Genomic DNA, 18,262 nt, shown 5'->3' on the forward strand with positions numbered 1-18,262 from the left:
CCCTGGGATGGCCAGATGGTCAAAAATGCAAAAAAAGGGCGGACGGTGAAATGAACAGCTATATATTTAACAGAATAATTTTCAATCTACCCACCTAATTAAAGAAATGATTAGTTTTGTCGATTAAGAATCAATAACTTCTACTATCGTGAAAGAACATTGAATCACATGTCGAGACGAGGTAATGGACTAGCAACGGAGAACCGTCTAATAGGGGGTTTTTGTTTCATTTAAGTTAATAACCAATCGGTAAAATTTGAAAAAAAAAACGGTTAAATTTGAAATTAATGAAGTGCTGAAGCGAGAGTTCTAAACGCACGAAAGACGGGTAGAGGACGCTGTGCCGTCTCAATCGGCCGTCGTCAGCGCCGTCTACCCGTTCAACGCATGAACTGGGCGCAGCACCCGAGCGCCATCTACCCCCACTTTAAAATTTGAAACGAAAGTTTAAAACGAATTTCACCCTTGGCCATTTTTTTTTGATTTTTTTTTTGGAGCCAGCTCTATGGAGACGCATGGAGTGCAATTAGTGCAAGCGAGACCGCGCATTCTGAATTCTGGGGACAGATTTTAGTATAAAAAGAGCCCCCGGGAAATTCGGGATAAAGTCAGACGCGGAGATCGACCTCCTCAAGCCCCGCTGGACACCACTCTGAGGATCCTTCGCTACCAGCTCCGTTTACGCGAATCTAAATACCAAGCAGATGGTTACAACGGATCGTCAGAATGGATAGAGAAATTGAAATGTGATAAATGCGTTTCTTTTCTCCATCGCTATCGATAATCAAATCAATCGATGCCTCTTTTCATTCTAACTTGCTGACGCTCTGATATCGTTGCGTTTCCATCTCAGTGCAGTGATTTATCCTCCCTCCCCCGGTAACACGACGATCCTGCTGACATAACGCGACACTAAAACATGTCCCACGCATCCCGTAAACACCTCATCCAAAGGGGGAAGCTCAAAGCCTTTTACCACACACGACCTCCTCCCCCCAACAGGAGACGTAATTCCCGTAGCTTTATCTAGCATTTATCACGCGCTAATCGTTTTCCTACCCTCTCGCACGACCCCAACTTTATTGTTTTGTTGGGATAAAGAAATAGTTTTAGAGGCAGCCCAAGTGTTGTTTCAATTGTTCCCATCTCCCCACCGCTTTTTAAACCTTTCAACTTCACCGTGTGCTAGTGTTGCCCGGAGGTGGTAATTGACATCGCCGTTCATAAATATCCGTCGACGACGCCATCGCCAAAGTCGAACTCGGAGGCACCGAAACCGAAAAAAAATGTGATCCAGAGAAAACATGCAGTGCGCCGGTTCCCTTACATAACGTGCAGGGACGTCCCCGGGTGCATGGAAAGCAAAACAAAGAGGAAACCAAAAAGGCGAAAAACTCGTCCGCTGGACGGGGAAAAGCCTCTCCCTGCGGTTCAACCACACCACGGAAATTTATCATCCGTAGCTCATTAAAAAAATGTAATTCTTTCCTCACACAGCAGTTCGCCTTTTGCTTCGGTGCTGCCATTCGTTGCTCTGTGCTGCTGATGATGCGCCGGGAAGCGAAGGACCGAATGTGGAACAGAAACAATTAAAAATGCACCAAAAAGTCACGAAGCAACGCGTTGCAGTGGCTGCGATACGGAAGTCTAGAGAGCGCGCTGGAATACTCATGAAAATCGTACGATAGTTCCAGGGAATAACGCCAGCCAGTCGGCCATTCCGTGATCTGCACGCGATCTTTTGCTTATCGATCGCGCGTCGCGATCGGGAATTTTATGATTCATTTAGTCGGCAGTTCGGTCTTGGAGCGCCAAATGTTTTATGCCATTCAGGGCAGCTATCAGGCACTGGAGAGGAAGGAACGGATCCTCAACCGATCGTCTCCTGCGCCGCATTTTACAGCATCCCTTCTGGCCTGGGCAGATATACCGAGAATGGCAGCCGCCACAAAACCAGCCGACCGGCAATTCCCACGTTGCGGGAGTCCTGCAGAAATGCAAATTAGCTGTGGAAAACTCTGCGGAACCAAGGGACAGACAGAGAGAGAGAGAGAGAGAGAGAGAGGATTTGTGAAGGGCAATGGGACGGCGATGGCCCTCAAACGTCAATCAGTCTCCAGCGGTTGCGACCGGGCTAATGGTTTCGAAAAGGGGTTTTGCGCTCTGTTGTTCTTACGATTTATGGAATGAAATCCCTCGCCGTTCCTGGATCCGTTTATTATTCCAGCAAAACTCCCGGCCCCGGCGCCATTATGCGCCGCTAGAGACGTTCGAGAGAATGGATTGAATAGAGCTCAGGGATCCCGGGGGCTTGCTGGTAACCGGAACCGCAGATCATCTGTCCCTCAAGCAAGTCCCCGGAACTGCTGTCAAATCCAAGTGTGACATGTTCGGTTAAGCGAACCGAAGCGTTGGGCGATCGCTCGGCTTATGTTTCATTCGAGTATTTCGAGTGGCAGCATTGCCATCGCATTGCCATCTCGATTACTTCCGCGGAAATTTGGTAGATCGATCGAGCGATCGGTACTATTTGTTGCTGCTACCACCAACGATGGCCGCCGGACCACCAAGATCCTAGGGCATACTTTGTGTATCTACACACACATACACACACACACACACACACCCGCACAAAACGCACTCCAGTCAGTGAGTCTAGGACGGTTGGAACGATGCATTGGAAGGAAATGACCGTAAATTTGCATCATAAAGACTCCAGTGGATCGGTGAGTCCGAACCAGCACTCCCTGCCTGCCCTGTCTGCCTTACCCTCTTGATGCGCCTCATCGTCTTACCAGCTGGACAGCATATGTTTGCAATAAAATGGCAACAAATTGCACGTCGAGAGAGGAAGCGAAAGGCGCTATGATCTGCCGGTTGGTTCTGTGTGGGGGTGTGTGTGTGTGTGTCCGGAAATTGCACTCTTCTGCTTGCGTAGTGGCCACTAGTTGTAGTTTGTGTCGCAGTCAATTACCATAAGGCACATTGTCGCGCGTTTGCAAATTCGGTTTTCGGGAATTCGGTGAGGTAGCGAAAAGGAGGGCCAATGAGCCACGTGCACGTACATTAAGAAGGTGTGAAGCAATTTATTGATCAACCGGCAGCATCTGGACGAGGACTTCATCTTCCAGGAAGCCACCAGCGTGTCCAGGACTGTGCGCAATTATTTCGTGACAAATAGTTCCATTACTGTTTCGTTAAATCATAATTTAAGCTGCTTTCAACAGGAAAAGGAATTCAGAAGACGAGGATAGACTAGTGTGTGTGTGAAGAGACCCAGCCTACTCCGGTGGTCAGCAGCACTATCGGAACCGGAACCGGTTGCTTTATGATTTCCGCATCAGAATGATGCTCCGATGATGATGCTTGGCAACGATGCAGGTGCAACCGATGAGCGCGGTCTGCGTTCGTGCTTCGTAACACATTGTCACGTTCAGTCCAGGGGCATCAGGGCAGATGGGCACCAGCCAGAGAGCCAAAGAAGCACAACCAGGAGCGCATCGTCTGCATCATCATCGGCAGCGACATCTCTGTTAACGTCTTCGTTGGATGTTTGGTGCACTCGTTTTAACTGCCGCTTCGTTTTATGGTCTCCGGTGCACTGTTTGTGTGTGTGTGCGCGCGTGCACCGTATAGTGGTGCTCATGCACAAGTCCGTATGCTACGAGACGGTAGCATACGATGTTGGTTTTCTTCGCATTGTCGTTGTGTTTTCGCTTCGCGGTTCCAACGGAGAGCGTTGCGTCTCGCAATGCATCATCTGCATGCACAGTCGCTCCTCCGCATAAAACCAGCAAAATCAATAGACTAATTTCCCTTTTATTCTTCTTTTTACTACTTTTACGCCAACCACACAACCGGCCCTAGGCCCAGCAGACCGTCTAGACTAGGTTACCAGAGTTTGCCCCTTTGGCCGGGAAATGCTACCTACCAGGCGAGCGTTTTTTTTTGTTGCTGTTGATATTGCGTCCGCCTCGCGCCAACACTGCGGAACGGAACTGCTGCTGGTACCATTCGCCTTCGTAATGCTTTGAAATCAACATGCATCCCGGTGCAACGCGACCGATGACGATAAGCGGTCTTTGCGCGAGGCGGTTCCCGTTCTTTCCGTGGGTTTGAAAATGGGATCACCTCAAGCGCCTAAAAGAGTGCAGAAAAAATAATAAACAGTAGTAGTAACAGCAATAGCACAGCACTACTGGGTTTTAGCGCTGTTGGTGTATTGCTCGGGGCGGTCGTGACATTATTTTTGGGGGCATGAGTCATCGACGGTTTTTGGTGGTGTTTGGCCCTTTGGCGATCGGTAGCCATGATATTGATGTTTCGGAATGGGCGAGCAGCACGCTTTCGAACAGAGATCGATTGAATCTGTGGAGCGTTAATCCGTGCTAAGCACACATTCGAGAAATGTATTCATCCGTTAAATAAATCTGTTATTAATGTAGTGAAGAACAATGTGTTCATGGACGATAATAGATAACGGTATCAACAAATCAATATGGGGGCCAAATTGCATTTCAATATACCAACAAAGATATATTAATTGAAGTTAAAATATAAGTTTAGTTAAGTTAAAATAAGGCAGAATTAATTTCTCATCTCTTTTATAGATATAAAGCTATAATCTTAAAAAGTAATAACTGAATTGAGTTTCTTCTAGTGATCATAACGGGTGTTCGGATATCTTTTACATTATTTAGATGTAACTAAGACTCTAGATTAAACACAGATCCCAAAAGGTCAGCTTCTAAAGATTCTAAAGGATCTTCTTCCCTTTGGTACGAAGTAAACCGTTTGTCGAAGTTTGTTTTGTAAAACCGAATCATATTTAATGATTTCCCCTCTGACTATGTTACACCAAATCAAGTAGCTGATCTTTGTATAGGTCAGTTGCATCATATTTTAAAAAAATGCATGAGAATCATACAAATTAAGACGGAATTGCATAATAAAAGTTTATCTTAAACAACGAGAGCCTGAACACATGTTTAAGTTCCCGTGAGTTTTAGGAAGCAAATGCTGGCTCCGACATGATTGACGTAAGTCAAATTAATGCACCATTCTCTTGCACTTTTACCAATTGCCATTGGCTTCTGCCGTGTCACTTGTAGTCAAAGATAATGTCTTCTGCTTCCACAGCGGGGCCTACCGAGGATTTCAAAACATCCCCCAAAAACCCCCGTTGATCCATCCCGTATTACCGCATTTCTTTCCAGCGTTGGCACCAACTAAACGAATTTCGAAAACAAAACCGAAAACTCCAACAAATCAACAACCGACCGGCTGTCTCGCTGTCACTGTCGCTGCATATCTCGCCCGGTTCCATCTTCCCAATTAAACACCCGAAAATGCTCGATTTTTCATAAATATTTACCATTATTCTGGCGTTATCGGGCGGAGCGGGCGAGCTCACTCCAACCGGCGACATAATAGACCCACACTGGGAACAGGAAAAGGGTGGTAGAGCCAGGGAGGGGCATTTTCTCACCATATTTTTTTTCCTTTGAGTTTTAATGTCGAACAGTTTTCCGAAGTAAACAAAAGTCGAGGAAGTTTTATTCTTCTCCCTTTGCCACTGGTTGGCTCGTTGGATGTTTATTTGATTCCTTGTCACCGGCGACGGCTAGGGCGATCAGCATCGATCATGCTGCTGCTGCTGCTGTGCAGCCACGAAAGAGCTAGTTTACCTTACCGCTGGTCGATCGTAAAATGGTTCTCGCGCTAAATCAAATGCCCGATTCTGTGGATCGCCGATCGCGTTGCGCCGAAGAGAAAACGATTTGCAATAAATCATGTGTTGATAAACGAAATGCAAAAGAAAGTATAGAGAGTGATATAATCCAGCAGCTAGTCGGTGTTAATTCCTTGCTGCGCCACATAAATCATAGGAACGTTTGGGAACGTTTTTATTCCAAGTTCATTCCGGAAATGCGTCGCATGATCGATGAGTTTATTCCTTATCCTCACGACGGCGGAACATCCAGCACCGGATCCTCGGAGACTTGCCTCGAGAAATGGTGGCACAAACCTTATAAATCTCCAACTAGCGCACTTCACACACACATACCCGAAAGAATAGTTCACAGATAGTTAAACGATGCTGAAATGAAGAAACCTTCAACATCGCTTGCATCGGGAGCAGAAGTTAATTAAAATTGTCCCAAACACTAGCGTAGCCGGGGGAGAAAAAGGGAAAACGATGAAATGGGAACATAATCATGGTAACGGGCCCGTAAGCATAAGCATAGCGTTATGGCGCAAGGCGAATGGATGATTTATTTAAAAATCTTACCAAAACCGTTCCGTAGCCATCCAGTCATCCATGACGTCAGAACGGTTACAGTGCGGCGGCTGAATGTATGATACTGGACTGGCTAGTAGACCAGTCTTAAGCAAACTGAGAACTTGAACGGAAACAATTTCGTCCCGTAAGTCATAAAAAGGAAAGAGGTTATATAGTTAAATTGTGTTCCATTTCATAAAACTAAAACCTATAAACATGTATTGTCGATGTATAAGACGTTAAAGGAATCGCCCAAACTCCCGGGGTCGCCGACTGTTCTGGACGGAGGTCAAAGTGGAAGAGTGAAGAACAACAAGCAGGAGTGGCTTCCAAGAAAATATCCGATTACCTAAACCACCCCGGGGACCCCGCGGGGTTTGCCACTGTCTTCTCTGGTCTGCCTCTTTCTTGGCCGGATTCGTTGCGGACGCTGCGAGATCAAAAAGCGGATCGTTAGGAAACGACGGAACCCGTCACAAAGAGGCGACCGAGAATGGAGGAACGTTCTTTGTCATTCCGTTTTCGGGACCATATTCCGATGATGCCGTCCTCTTGTGCGTCAGCCAGGGCAGGGCAGGGGTTTTTTTTGTTTCGGATGGTTCGGCCTTTGCATTACCTTTACTGGATGGTCGTTCGGTTCGGATTCGGTTCTATCGTCCATTTTACCTTGTTTAAAAATGGCCGTTGGAGCGGGGTTTATGTGGCCTGAGCAAAGCAAAATGGCAACCACTTGCTCATCCGTTTGCTGATGGTCGATAGGATGGTTGAAGCAAAACCTCAAGGAAGTGAAGATACTCTGTCTTTACCATCGGCCACCACAGGCCGCCGGAACTGAACCGTCAAGATCATCAATGCTTTCAACACGAACTCGGTAAGACAACAACAGCAGCAGCAGTAGCAGGCCACGCAACAACGGTCGCTGTGTTCCGGTCCGTCCGTTTGTACACCGAGAACACCAATCAATCTAGTTCAGCAGCGACCGGGTGCCGGCTTCAGTTTCGGAATTTTTCAATTATTTCCCTCGGCCATTCTCTTTTCTCGGCAGGAAAACCACAATGTTCTTATTTTAGAAACGCCAAGGCGTATATACACCTACGATGATATCGCTATATTCTTCGCTCTTCGACTGTACGGCGTTCGATTGGTCGGGATGCCGTCACGTGATGCAATCACAACAGTACATCCAGTATGTTAATTCTACGAGCTACTGCTAGAGCACAACGTCTTTCTAGCTGTTTTTTTTTTCGTATGGACCTAAAGCCTAAATCCTAAAGAACTGGAATTTTGAGTTGGATCGGAAGTTCCGGATGGGCGGTATTGTGGATTAAACGGATATCATGTAATCCTAGGGTGGTCTTATGCTAGAGCGAAATCGAATTCGAACTTCGCACTTGTCTTACAATCTACGTTAGCTGTACAGGGGATCCACGGTTTTTCCCAAAGATTATCAGGCAAATGGACACTCTTTCTCATTCTGGAAAGAGATCCTTTGCCGACTATCGAAGGTCTATCGAAATTGGAGGCCAACTCAAATGCAAGGCAGTACACGGGAATGCCTGAGTGAGTTAGGAAGGGGAAAGGTTTCTTACTGAACAGAATGCGCTTCTTACGACGGCTAATAAAATGGTCGAAACGGTTGCTTAACCTATGGAATTATGACGTCACGACGTTTGCGACTCATGCACTGAGAGCAGCTCCTACCGAAGATATGGATCCGATCGAATGCGATCCATTCGGTTATCTTTTCTTTGGAAAGCCTAGCTGCCTGATGCTGCAACGATGCCAGCAATTGATATACCGCAATCGCTCTCTCTTTCTCTCTCTCTCTCTCTCTCTCTCTCTCTCTCTCTTATGCTGATATAATACTTGAATAGTTAAATATAGGGCGGCCTGCACACTTGTTGGAAGGTTGATGGCAGACAGGCACACCACAGCTAGACTGTACGCGGACGCGTTTGACGCTTCGCCTTCGACGCACACACACACACACATTCACATACACACTCTCCCACATACACTCACATGGGCAACTCTGATTCCGGTTTCCGCAGGATCCTCATCGAAACCGGAATCGGCCGTCTAGTCAGTCCTTCCCGCCACCGTCGGTCGGTTCGCCGGAACCGCCGCACACCGGCGAAGAACCGGATGAGCCGTTACTCCAGTCGCCCTCCATGCGCCACACGCTGAACAGGTAGCTGAGCTTCTCGTGCGCCAGGATACCGCTGCCAGAGAACTGGAGTGCCCCACCGACCGTCGCCATGTTCTTGTGCTCGTCCAGCATCGCCGGTAGCTCGTTGTTCGACAGCACCCGGTACAGGAAATCGATGTATCTGTGAGGAGAAGGAAACAAACAGAGAGAGAGAGAGAGAGCAAGAAGGTATTGAGTAAGGTAAGAAGATGGCTGGCTGGGCCTTTAAAAAGGCGACGATTCATTGTTGATAAAAGCAAGGCTGTTACACGCGGACGTAAACACAAACAAACAAACGACACCCACCGAAAAACACCGTCGGCGATGGATGGGCGCGGTACACGGGAATCCCCGCAAACTACCCCGACCGATCCGATCGGCCCGGCCGACAGGACTAACTGGATTTTCCGTTGCAATCCTGTTATGGTTTTCGGTCGCTTCGGTCGGGCTTTGCTTTTAAGGAAGCCAACGACGACGACGCCGCCGCCGCCAATGAGATCAAGCAACCAGAGGACCAAGAGTCCCGGGTCTGGGTCCGCGCGTTCGAGGAAGTAGTGGGAAATTTTCGTCCGGGGGAATTCTGAGCGGAAATCACGCCACGAAGGATCGGTTTTTGGGAAATTTTTACGCGGGTCCTATAATTTTTCTTGGCTTTTTGGGAATTCTCCGTTCGGTGCGGGTTTGGGCTTTTCCTTGCGAGGGTTTTCTGTGGATTTTGCATGTTGTAATAAAGCGGACGTTTGGGTTTTGCGCTTTGGAAGGTGAAGTTAAGGATGCAGATGGCAGAAGAAGATGCTGTAGTTGTAAGGAAGATCGATTCAACGATTAATTCTTCAACCTTGGATCGCATTTTTGCATCGTAGAATACGAAGGATTATTGAACTGAGGAAATATATGGGAATTCAGGAATATAAAATTATGAATGTCCCTAGGAAAATATATAATAAGACTTTACAGCAAAGTAGCCTTAGGAAATTCTAATGGACCATTTCAGTCGAGATAATCGGACGTAGGACATTAAACATATCGACATCTAAACAGGATTAAACAATCCAGATCCTTGGGGTACCAAAAATCTACTGCTTTAACCAAATACCCTTCTTCGATGGCGATGCTCTTCAATAATCTCGTCACGTCAAAGGACCTCGTCATGCGCTCGCATCATCAGTAGCTATTCGATGGCCACCATTCGCCAGGAACCGATTGTTGTTAGACTCCCCACAGTCCACACAAAGGGAATGGCTCCCACGCGTTAAACACCACAGGAAAATACCATTAAAACCGAAGGCTGAAGCAAGACGCAATTCGATGCGCCTTCCAGGGTATTATACCGCACATAAATCAATCCTCCAACTCCTCCGTTTGGCGAGTATCCTGGACCGCGCGGAAAGTGCGATCATGGGAACGCTCATACGCTCTCACTATAGCCGCTCACCAAACATCAAGCGACTGTCAACCCGTCAGCCACCGGCATAAGCAGACAACACATTGCCCCGGGAGTCGTCGTCGTCGTCGTCGGCGTCGTTGTGGTCTTCACCAGATCAGACACACGGTGCGTCACGGGTTTCTGTGCCACGGTGTTGTTGGACACCGTCACACTGTGCGACCCATTTTATTTATTGCGGACCATAAAGGGACAATTTTTACAACATCCGGAAACGGTTGCCGCCACGGAATATTCCGCTAACGCAAAGAGCAGAGCACAGCACACGGAAAACTCGCGAGAATCGCCTCGACCGTGTCTGAAGGGCGCGAAACGAAATGCCCCCAAAAAGAGGCAAACGATAAAACGATTTCGCTGCCAGCGATGAAAGTGGTTCCGGGTTGTCTTAGGCATATTAAACTGTTTAGATCAGGCGCGACGCGGCGGTGCAGACAGCACTCCTACTCTCTTCTTTCTCTCTCTCTTCTGAACTGACCTGATTTGGATTGGTCCAGCCAGAGGATTCCTTCAGTTCCCGTTAGCGATCCAATCGCAAGCTAATTGAAACGCATATTTCATGCCCCACCGGCCACCGTCTGATTGGCAGAACAAAGAAAAGTGTGAAAAACCACGTCGGACCGGGACGGACTCACGCGACACCAGGCCGCGACGTGACTCCCGAAAAAGTCAATTAAAAACCGTTCATCGCAAGGGCGCATCTCGAGAACACGGGGAGGGGAGGTGAACACGGAAAGGGGACGCTTCCGTACTACGAACCCTCCACTCCCCACGGTCGCTCACACATCAATCATCAAGCTGATCATCGTTCCGTTCCGATCGACTGACTTCCCGAAAAACCTTTTCCGCCCCCCGCCTGGATCGTTGCTACGCCATTTGTCTTCCGAAGGCGGAAGAACATTCCCCCGGGGGGTGACGGAGGAATAGAAGCATATTCTACGACTACTACGAGCTGAGAGCACTCCGTTACACGGATGATCCCGGTATCGGTCTGTCACTTGCCACGGCCATTGAATGGCTGTTGTAGTTGCTGTTGTTGTTGCCCGCAGTTGACATCTCGATGCGTGATGACAGCTCCGGCATACATAGCTCGGGATACAATGTGGCAGTAGGCCGTAGCTAAGGGGGAACCAAAGGTGTAGCATAAGCAGCATATGATGCGGTTTTGGAAACTTCACTTAAACGCTTTTATTACGAAGCGGTTTTTGTCCGTTGAAAAGGATGATCCAAATTAGGCACCTCTTGAAAGATCAAAGGCAAGCATAGCAGCGAGTAACGGTACTACATCACTTACACTCACACACTCGCCTAACAACGAACCCAAACACCAGCATCTGCCACCATCTTGCCGAAGAAAAGCCCCAACCGACCGACCGGCCGGCCATTCATCTCGTGGCCCCCTTTTCATCTTGTGTCTTCCATTTTAAACGATCGCAATAAAGGGTTAAGCATTAACCTGCTTGCGCCCTGCATGAACCATCCATCATAAGCAACGTCCCGGGAACGTCCATCCCATTTCTTCGTTCTTTATTCGTTGCTTCGCATCCGCTGTCGCAGTTTCCCAAGGGAGCGCCATTACGCGTCGCAAAGTGTCGCATTAAAACTGGCTAAATGTGTTTGGCCAAATATGAAGGCAACAAAAACTAAAACCAGAAGGGGAGATGTTTTTTTGTTATCGAGTTCAACTCAAGAGCCCTCCATTTTTGGCGACAATTTCATAAGAGGCGTTCGAGAAGACGAACAGGACGGAATGAAAGGACTGAAACAAACTCAAAAAAACGGGAATCGTCCAACCGGCAGTTGACAATTCGATGTCGAGAAGCAGGCTGCGAGCGAAGGCGCAAAGCGATCGAGTCCCAGGAGCAGCCGACACTGGAGAGGTTGGATGGCCATTCTTCGGTGTGTCGCAAGCGGAAGTCGGACTCATCAACAGTTCCATTCGGGGTTTGGATCCCGCCAAAACACACTCTCCGGAGGTTGGTTTTTTTTGTTTGTGTTTGGAGCACGAGGAGGTGTAAGGGGTGCCGGTGCCAGATGTTGGCCAAATATGAAAAAGTCGCGTAAAAAGTTGAAGAACCGTTCGTTTTGAAGTATATCGGGGAGCATTCCAAAGAGTGGTTACCCGAGAGTGTCCGCTGTCAGGGTGATCGCGTTGAGGTTAGGGACACGCTACAACATAACCACACTTATTGCTAAGACGATCAACAGCGGGCGCATTTGTACTCTACTCCACTCTCTGGACAATGCCGAGCGTTCACCGAGTCCGGTCCGGTCCAAGGCGGGTTCAGATAGCGTCAGCCAGCGACCCCTTCTTTCCCTTCAACCACACTCACGCACCTCTCTTTACCTATTGTTGTTCTTTCCTCTGCGGCGGCGACGGCTTGTAGCCCGGTACGGCATAAAATGTGATGTTAATTAACTGCCAACCGGCCTTCAGCGCCGTTAACCCAACACCCACCCCACCCCCTGAATCCTGTGTCCGTCCATCCGTCCGTCAATCACCGGCAGTAGACGGTGCAGCGCGATGTGAAAACGATTTTTCACCGCGAAGACCACAACGAACACGATTACGGTGATGGTGGTGCTGTTGGTGCTCGGTGTTGGGCATTGAATAATCCACTAGCAAGACGCTCGCAAGGGGTTAAGGATAACAAACCTCGGTTGGGAAGCCACGGCACTGGCACGGGAGAGGAAGCAACGTGAGGAAAAAACAACGCAACGCGCAGGATAGACAACAAGCAAAACAATAACTCGGATGTTGCGCCGGATCCCACCCCTCCCGGGGGGGAGGGGAAGCTACATAAAACACAACGACGAAAAGAGGAGCATAAAGTTCCCGTTGTTGGGTGGAAAAACATAAATTCATCCCGCGAGCGCGCGCCTTTTTTTCTCGTCCATCTTCGTGGATGATTCGCTGGATTGTGGAACGTCCTGCTCCTCCTCTCTTCCCCTCTAACCCCTTCCAACCCGAGCTGGCTCTGGAGCGAATCGCTCATTGTCATTCCCAAGAAGCTGAGAAGCGATGTTCGAAACGGCAGCATGACGACGGGAATGCTTCATTCCATCGCGGATGCCAGAACGAACGCATAATGAACAACTCGACACATGTTTCGCGTAACGACCGCGGGCGATCGACACTAAAATATGGTATATGAGAGTCCATATAAACACAAGTCCCCCCTCCCGGGGGTTGTGAGGAAGACGGGGAGGCATACCCGGCAACCTGCCCTCCGTGAAGATGAAGATGATGATGCTGCTCCGTCGATGAGATGCGCGCACGATCTTCTTGTCAGACGCTTTGTGTTCGGGAATTCGGGAGTCTCGGGGAGTCAGGATCATCCGCTTTCCGCGCTGCCATCACATGACATCATACGACGGGGTGGTACTCCAGGGGTGGGAGGAACTGAGCTGAGAATTTTCCCACCGTCTACGGTATGCCTCTTTGTCCGTAGACGACTGATCGCTAGCCACCCTAGCTTAGCTCTGGGATCAAGTGGAATGTGTCATTTCGCTCCATATTGCGTCACGATCCTCCCAGCGAACGCAGCCGGTGAGCAATCGAAACCTGTTCCACAAACACACAAACACACACACACACACATACACGCGGTTGGCGTGAGCTAGAAGCTAGCTAGGGGGAAGCAAAAATGTCAAATGAGGACTTTGAAGCTATCATGTAACAGATTACTCATCGAAGTCGGCCACAACTTTGAATACAAAGACCTCACTCCGTTTGCTGCGATACGGCGACGTAATTAAAGCGCACTGTCGCTTACAGTCCTCAAACTCCTAGTAGGCTATAAACGCACACACGCACACACGCATGTGTTTCTATAGTGCGCGTCGACAAGACAACATTTTCGCAAATCGCAACCAAAACACATTAGACACCAGGCGGGGCAACCAGAATGTACTAAACGAAAGTAAATAAAGCCCTTCACGGTCCCGGTCCCGGACCCTCTCATCCACGCTTGCCGTTTGGCCACCGAAAGGGGTGTGTGTGTGTGAGAGACAACCCATAATTCACGTCATCCCCGGGGGTCACACGGTGGCGTCTCTGGTCTCGGTGCCTACTATTGGAAACATCAAACGGTTGGTGGCTAGTGGCGGTCGTTGCTGCGACCGAGCGTACGAGCATCGCCGAACAGCTGAACAGCAGTATGGCAGCCCGGCGGTGGCGGCGGCGGCGGCGGTGGCGGCGGCGGCGGCGGCTGTGGTACCGCGGCTTGCATAACGACGAAACGGTCGCGTCTGGCGGGTGTCTCAGGTTTCCCGAAAAAAAAAGCAAAAACCAAAAACCGAAAACCCATCGCCGAGAACCGTTTTCTCTTGGTCCGCGTCTGGCACGAACTAGAATGAGTGCTCGTGCGTGTGCGCGCGTGTGTGTGTGTGCACGAGCGCGCGGTTTCCCCGGGTTCGGTAATTTATGTCGCACTTGACGCCCCGTGCGTGCGTGCGTGCGTGAGTACGTACACGCTTGGCGCAGTGGCCTCTAGTGTTAATGTAAGAAAAGTTGAATGAATGGCCCCTTTCACTCGGTGCCTCACTTGAAAGGTGTTGGGTGCGCGCGGGGACGAGAACAAGTGTGCTAGACTGCGAGACCACACACTAGAGCGACCCGAAAGGGGGCCCGATCTTCCCTTTCGTCGCTCTAGGGGTTTGCGAAATTCACACACAAAACAAAAAAAACAACAAAGTAAGCTAATAAAATGAAACCAATGAAGCAATGCTCTGATAAAAATATCAGATAATCAGAATTCATCTTCTGTTTTTGTTTTCAGAAGTTAAAATTTTAAACTTGCAAGGATCACGTGTATTTATTGTTCCAAGAAGTGATCCAGCTTGAACTTGAAACGGCAAAATATTTTAAAAAAAAACGTCAGGTACTAGGCGCCTCCATCTAGAGTGCTCGGTGAGGAGGAGAACACCGAAGGGAACAACAGTCAAATCGCGTGACGCTAATCGAATGTGAAATAGAATTCTTCCCCTTTCTCCCGTTCTCTCCCGCCCTGGTACGCCGACAGACACAGACAGAGCTGCGACAGCGGCGCTGAGCGCTTTGAAATGGTTTCGAATGGCGGCACCTGCGTCTCGCGCCGTTCACGATGATCACATGTCCCAAACCAGTTGTGTCGCGAGCGCGATCGCGCGATCATTTCAGCATTTTTGCACGCCTGACAACCAAACGCCGAACTAAATCGTAAATCTTTGCTGTTTTTTACCCTATGGCAGCTAAGGGAACGAGCGGAAGTAGTATCGAGATCGAGAATTGATTTTTCACGATGCGCCTTTTCAGGTTTTTCCTCCAGAAACGATTCCCGACGATTCCCGGTGCGTGGCACATAATTCAAACATCGCCTCTTCGACGATTCGGGAATAAACGCATAACTCAATCGGGGGACGGCCGGGTGTGTGTCATTCGCACGGTGGAAAACCATTGATCATCTCTCGCGAACCGCGATGTGCCGCGTCGATCTCCCCGGGGGAAGACTATTTATTTGTCTCTTTCGTTCGTGCGCTCGCGCGCTCGCTCGCCTTCTCACTTCTCACCGGTCTGGGAGTTTGGCCGGATATTTTTCATTTTTCATCAGCAGCTTTCCCGATGTGTTTAAATGTCGCGACGTGACGGGCTTCGAGGGGAAGGGGGAGAGGGTGGAGAACACGTTATTTGTTTCCTTTTTTTTGCTGCTTAAAACACGAGAAAAATGTCTGGCAGAAGATGGTTGTTGGCGCGAGAGTGGGTGTGTAAAGGGGTGTTCTTATAAATGATCTTTAACTGACCATTTGGCAGGAAAGCATGGAACGGTTTGAAAAAAGGGGTTAACGGCATGCCAGAGCAGCGCCAGGGGGCATGGAAAAGGGTCAAACGGCCTTTCGCTCCTTCGTACACGATTCCCTTTTCGTGGCTATCAGAGATCGCTCCACGAAACCCCGAAACAGGACAATTCGGGTTTAATAATAATTGATGAGAAAGTGACTGACCACTTACTGGGTCGGCGTACACACGGGCAAGTGATCGTTCATCTTACTCACGCAACAGCATGCCACGTGTCAAGACAAAAAACCGACAAATAGATGCAGATCGCCCCCCAAAAAAAGAACGGTTCTTCGATGTATTCTCGCTTCGACTTACCTCGATGCCAACCGGAGTGTCTGGATCTTGCTCAGCTTGTCGCTCGGCAGGGTCGGAATGATTTTGCGCAGCGCCGCGAACGCCTCGTTCAGACTTTGCGTCCGTTGCCGCTCCCGCACGTTCGCCATCACGCGCTGACTCTGCACCTCGTCGTAGCTGACGCATTCGCGGGCCACACGCTTCCGGACGCGCGGTGCCCGTGGTCCACGCTTCCCTTTCGTACGGCCAGCCCCTTCCGATTGTTGCGACGTCGCGGACGGTGGTGGCACCGAGTGGCCGGACCCGGAATCATCCAGCTTGATCGGTGAACCGGCGGACGTCACGGAAAGGGAGCAACTCTCGGAGTCGGCCCCATCCAGCAGGGGACTACCCGTCGAGGACGATGGACCACCGTCGTGGGTGGACGCAGTGGGGGCTCCCGGTTGAGTGGCCACTCCGATGTGTTGTAATGTAGTGTAGTACGATCCGGTATCGTACGATCCAGGCTCCGGACCGGAAGAACCGTACTGTGCGTGCGTTCCGGTCCGGCTGCAACGACGCTGCTGCTTCTCACGCTCACGGGAACCATTCGAGGAAGCATCATCATCGTGTAGATCACCGGACGCCATAACCTGTGTTCCGTACTGTCCACCGTGGTACTCCGGGGCACCATTCGCTGGCGAGCACCAAACGTAACCGGTCCCGGATGAAGGTGCTGGTGGTGGTGGTGGTGGTGGTGGTGCGGTTGGTGGATAACCATCGCCACTGTTGTACCGGGGGCGCTTCTCCGGTTGATAGCAATCCGGTGGGCTTAGTGAAGCCTGATCGAACTCGTAATCATAATCGGCATCCACGATACGGTTTCGTTTCTGCTTCAAGCTGATGATCGGTTCATCGCAAACGTACGAGCTGACGAGCGCTGGCAGGGCTTCCAGTTGTGCCAGGGCCGAACAGTGCTCCTGATGATGATGATGATGGTGATGCTGCTGTTGCTGTTGCTGTTGCTGCTGATGGTGTTGCTGGTGATGATGATGATCCGGCTGCTGATGGTGCATCGTGTAGCATTGCAGCGAAGGGAGCTGCAGACGTGGATGGTGCTGATCCGGGTGCTCGGCCGATCCCAACACCGGCACTCCCTGGTACAGATAGATGCCGGAGTTCGGAGACTCTAGTGACGCATCACTGGATGCAACGATGCGAGACGACGACGACGACGACGACGAATGCTGCATCAGCACACCAAAGTCAGGATTCTGATGTAACTGTTGCTGCTGCTGTTGATGATGCGGATCGTCCTGCAGGTCCTGCACATCGGGATGGTGTAGCGAGTGTTGATGCTGCTGCTGCTGCTGTTGCTGGATCGGATAGAGATCAGGAATGGTTCGTGGTACGTGCTGCAGCAGCTCGTAGCTTGGATGATGCTGATGGTTTTGGTTGCTATCGAACAGCTCCACCTTGACCAGCTTCTTCGGAGGGGATCGATGCGTTGGGCCCTTCGGTCCATAGCTAGGCTGTGGTGGGCTGGTTGCCATCTTGCTACCGTTACCACTAATGTCCAGTATTAGTCGCGGAGAGTCCGGTGAACGTCCACTGGTAGCCATGTTCGAAGACGCAACACTCGCGATGGATCTCGCGGCACTGCTCTGCTGCTATCAAATACCACTTCACCGTCAAACACACACACACACACACTTGTCCCAAAAAGAGCGTCTCCTTCTCCGCTTTTCGAGGGCCAATTTTCACAATTAGCGCCACACTCAATCAATCACTCCGAAATGTGCAGACGAAAGGTAGGTAGACGAGACGCGCCACAGAAGAGCGGCGATCACACCGGGAACACGACGATCACGATCGCGCGGCGTAAACTCCGGGCGAAACCTCCCCGAGACTCCTTACACACTGGCTGCGATGAGCGGACTGATGATGAGCGAGAACTCCGTCGCGTTGCGTCGTGCGTGCTGCTCGAGGAAACTGATCGTGCACCAGGCCAGGGACAGGCGATTCACGGGAAGGAAAGCCGCGTCTGCTCGTGCAGGAAAAATGCAAAAAAAAACAACGGAAAACATGTGCGAGAGCGAGAGCGAGAGTAGGATAGCGCACAGTGTGCCCGGGGTTTTTGTTTTTGGAGGAGGGAAAGAAACGTTTCTTGTCTTGAAGATCACCCGAGAATAGCGAGAGAGAGACAGAGCGAACGAGAGAGAAAAGAGTTGGCATGTTGCTGGCCAGGAAAGCAGAACG

The 18,262-nt window shown here is 49.9% G+C and overlaps 1 protein-coding gene across 1 annotated transcript; it reads right to left on the reverse strand.

Annotated features, from left to right (window-relative positions):
• Positions 1 to 8,189: 8,189 nt before the first annotated feature.
• On the reverse strand, positions 8,190 to 17,625 carry LOC125958238 (protein twist-like). The gene is made up of 3 exons (XM_049691469.1): positions 17,112 to 17,625; positions 16,046 to 16,943; positions 8,190 to 8,613 (listed from the first exon to the last, which is right to left on the reverse strand). The coding sequence occupies exons 1-3, from the start codon at positions 17,623 to 17,625 to the stop codon at positions 8,367 to 8,369; spliced, it is 1,659 nt and encodes a 552-aa protein (XP_049547426.1). The 3' UTR covers positions 8,190 to 8,366.
• Between the last annotated feature and the right edge of the window lie 637 nt (positions 17,626 to 18,262).

The sequence above is a fragment of the Anopheles darlingi genome, chromosome 3, assembly GCF_943734745.1.
Source record: "Anopheles darlingi chromosome 3, idAnoDarlMG_H_01, whole genome shotgun sequence".
NCBI lineage: Eukaryota > Metazoa > Arthropoda > Insecta > Diptera > Culicidae > Anopheles > Anopheles darlingi.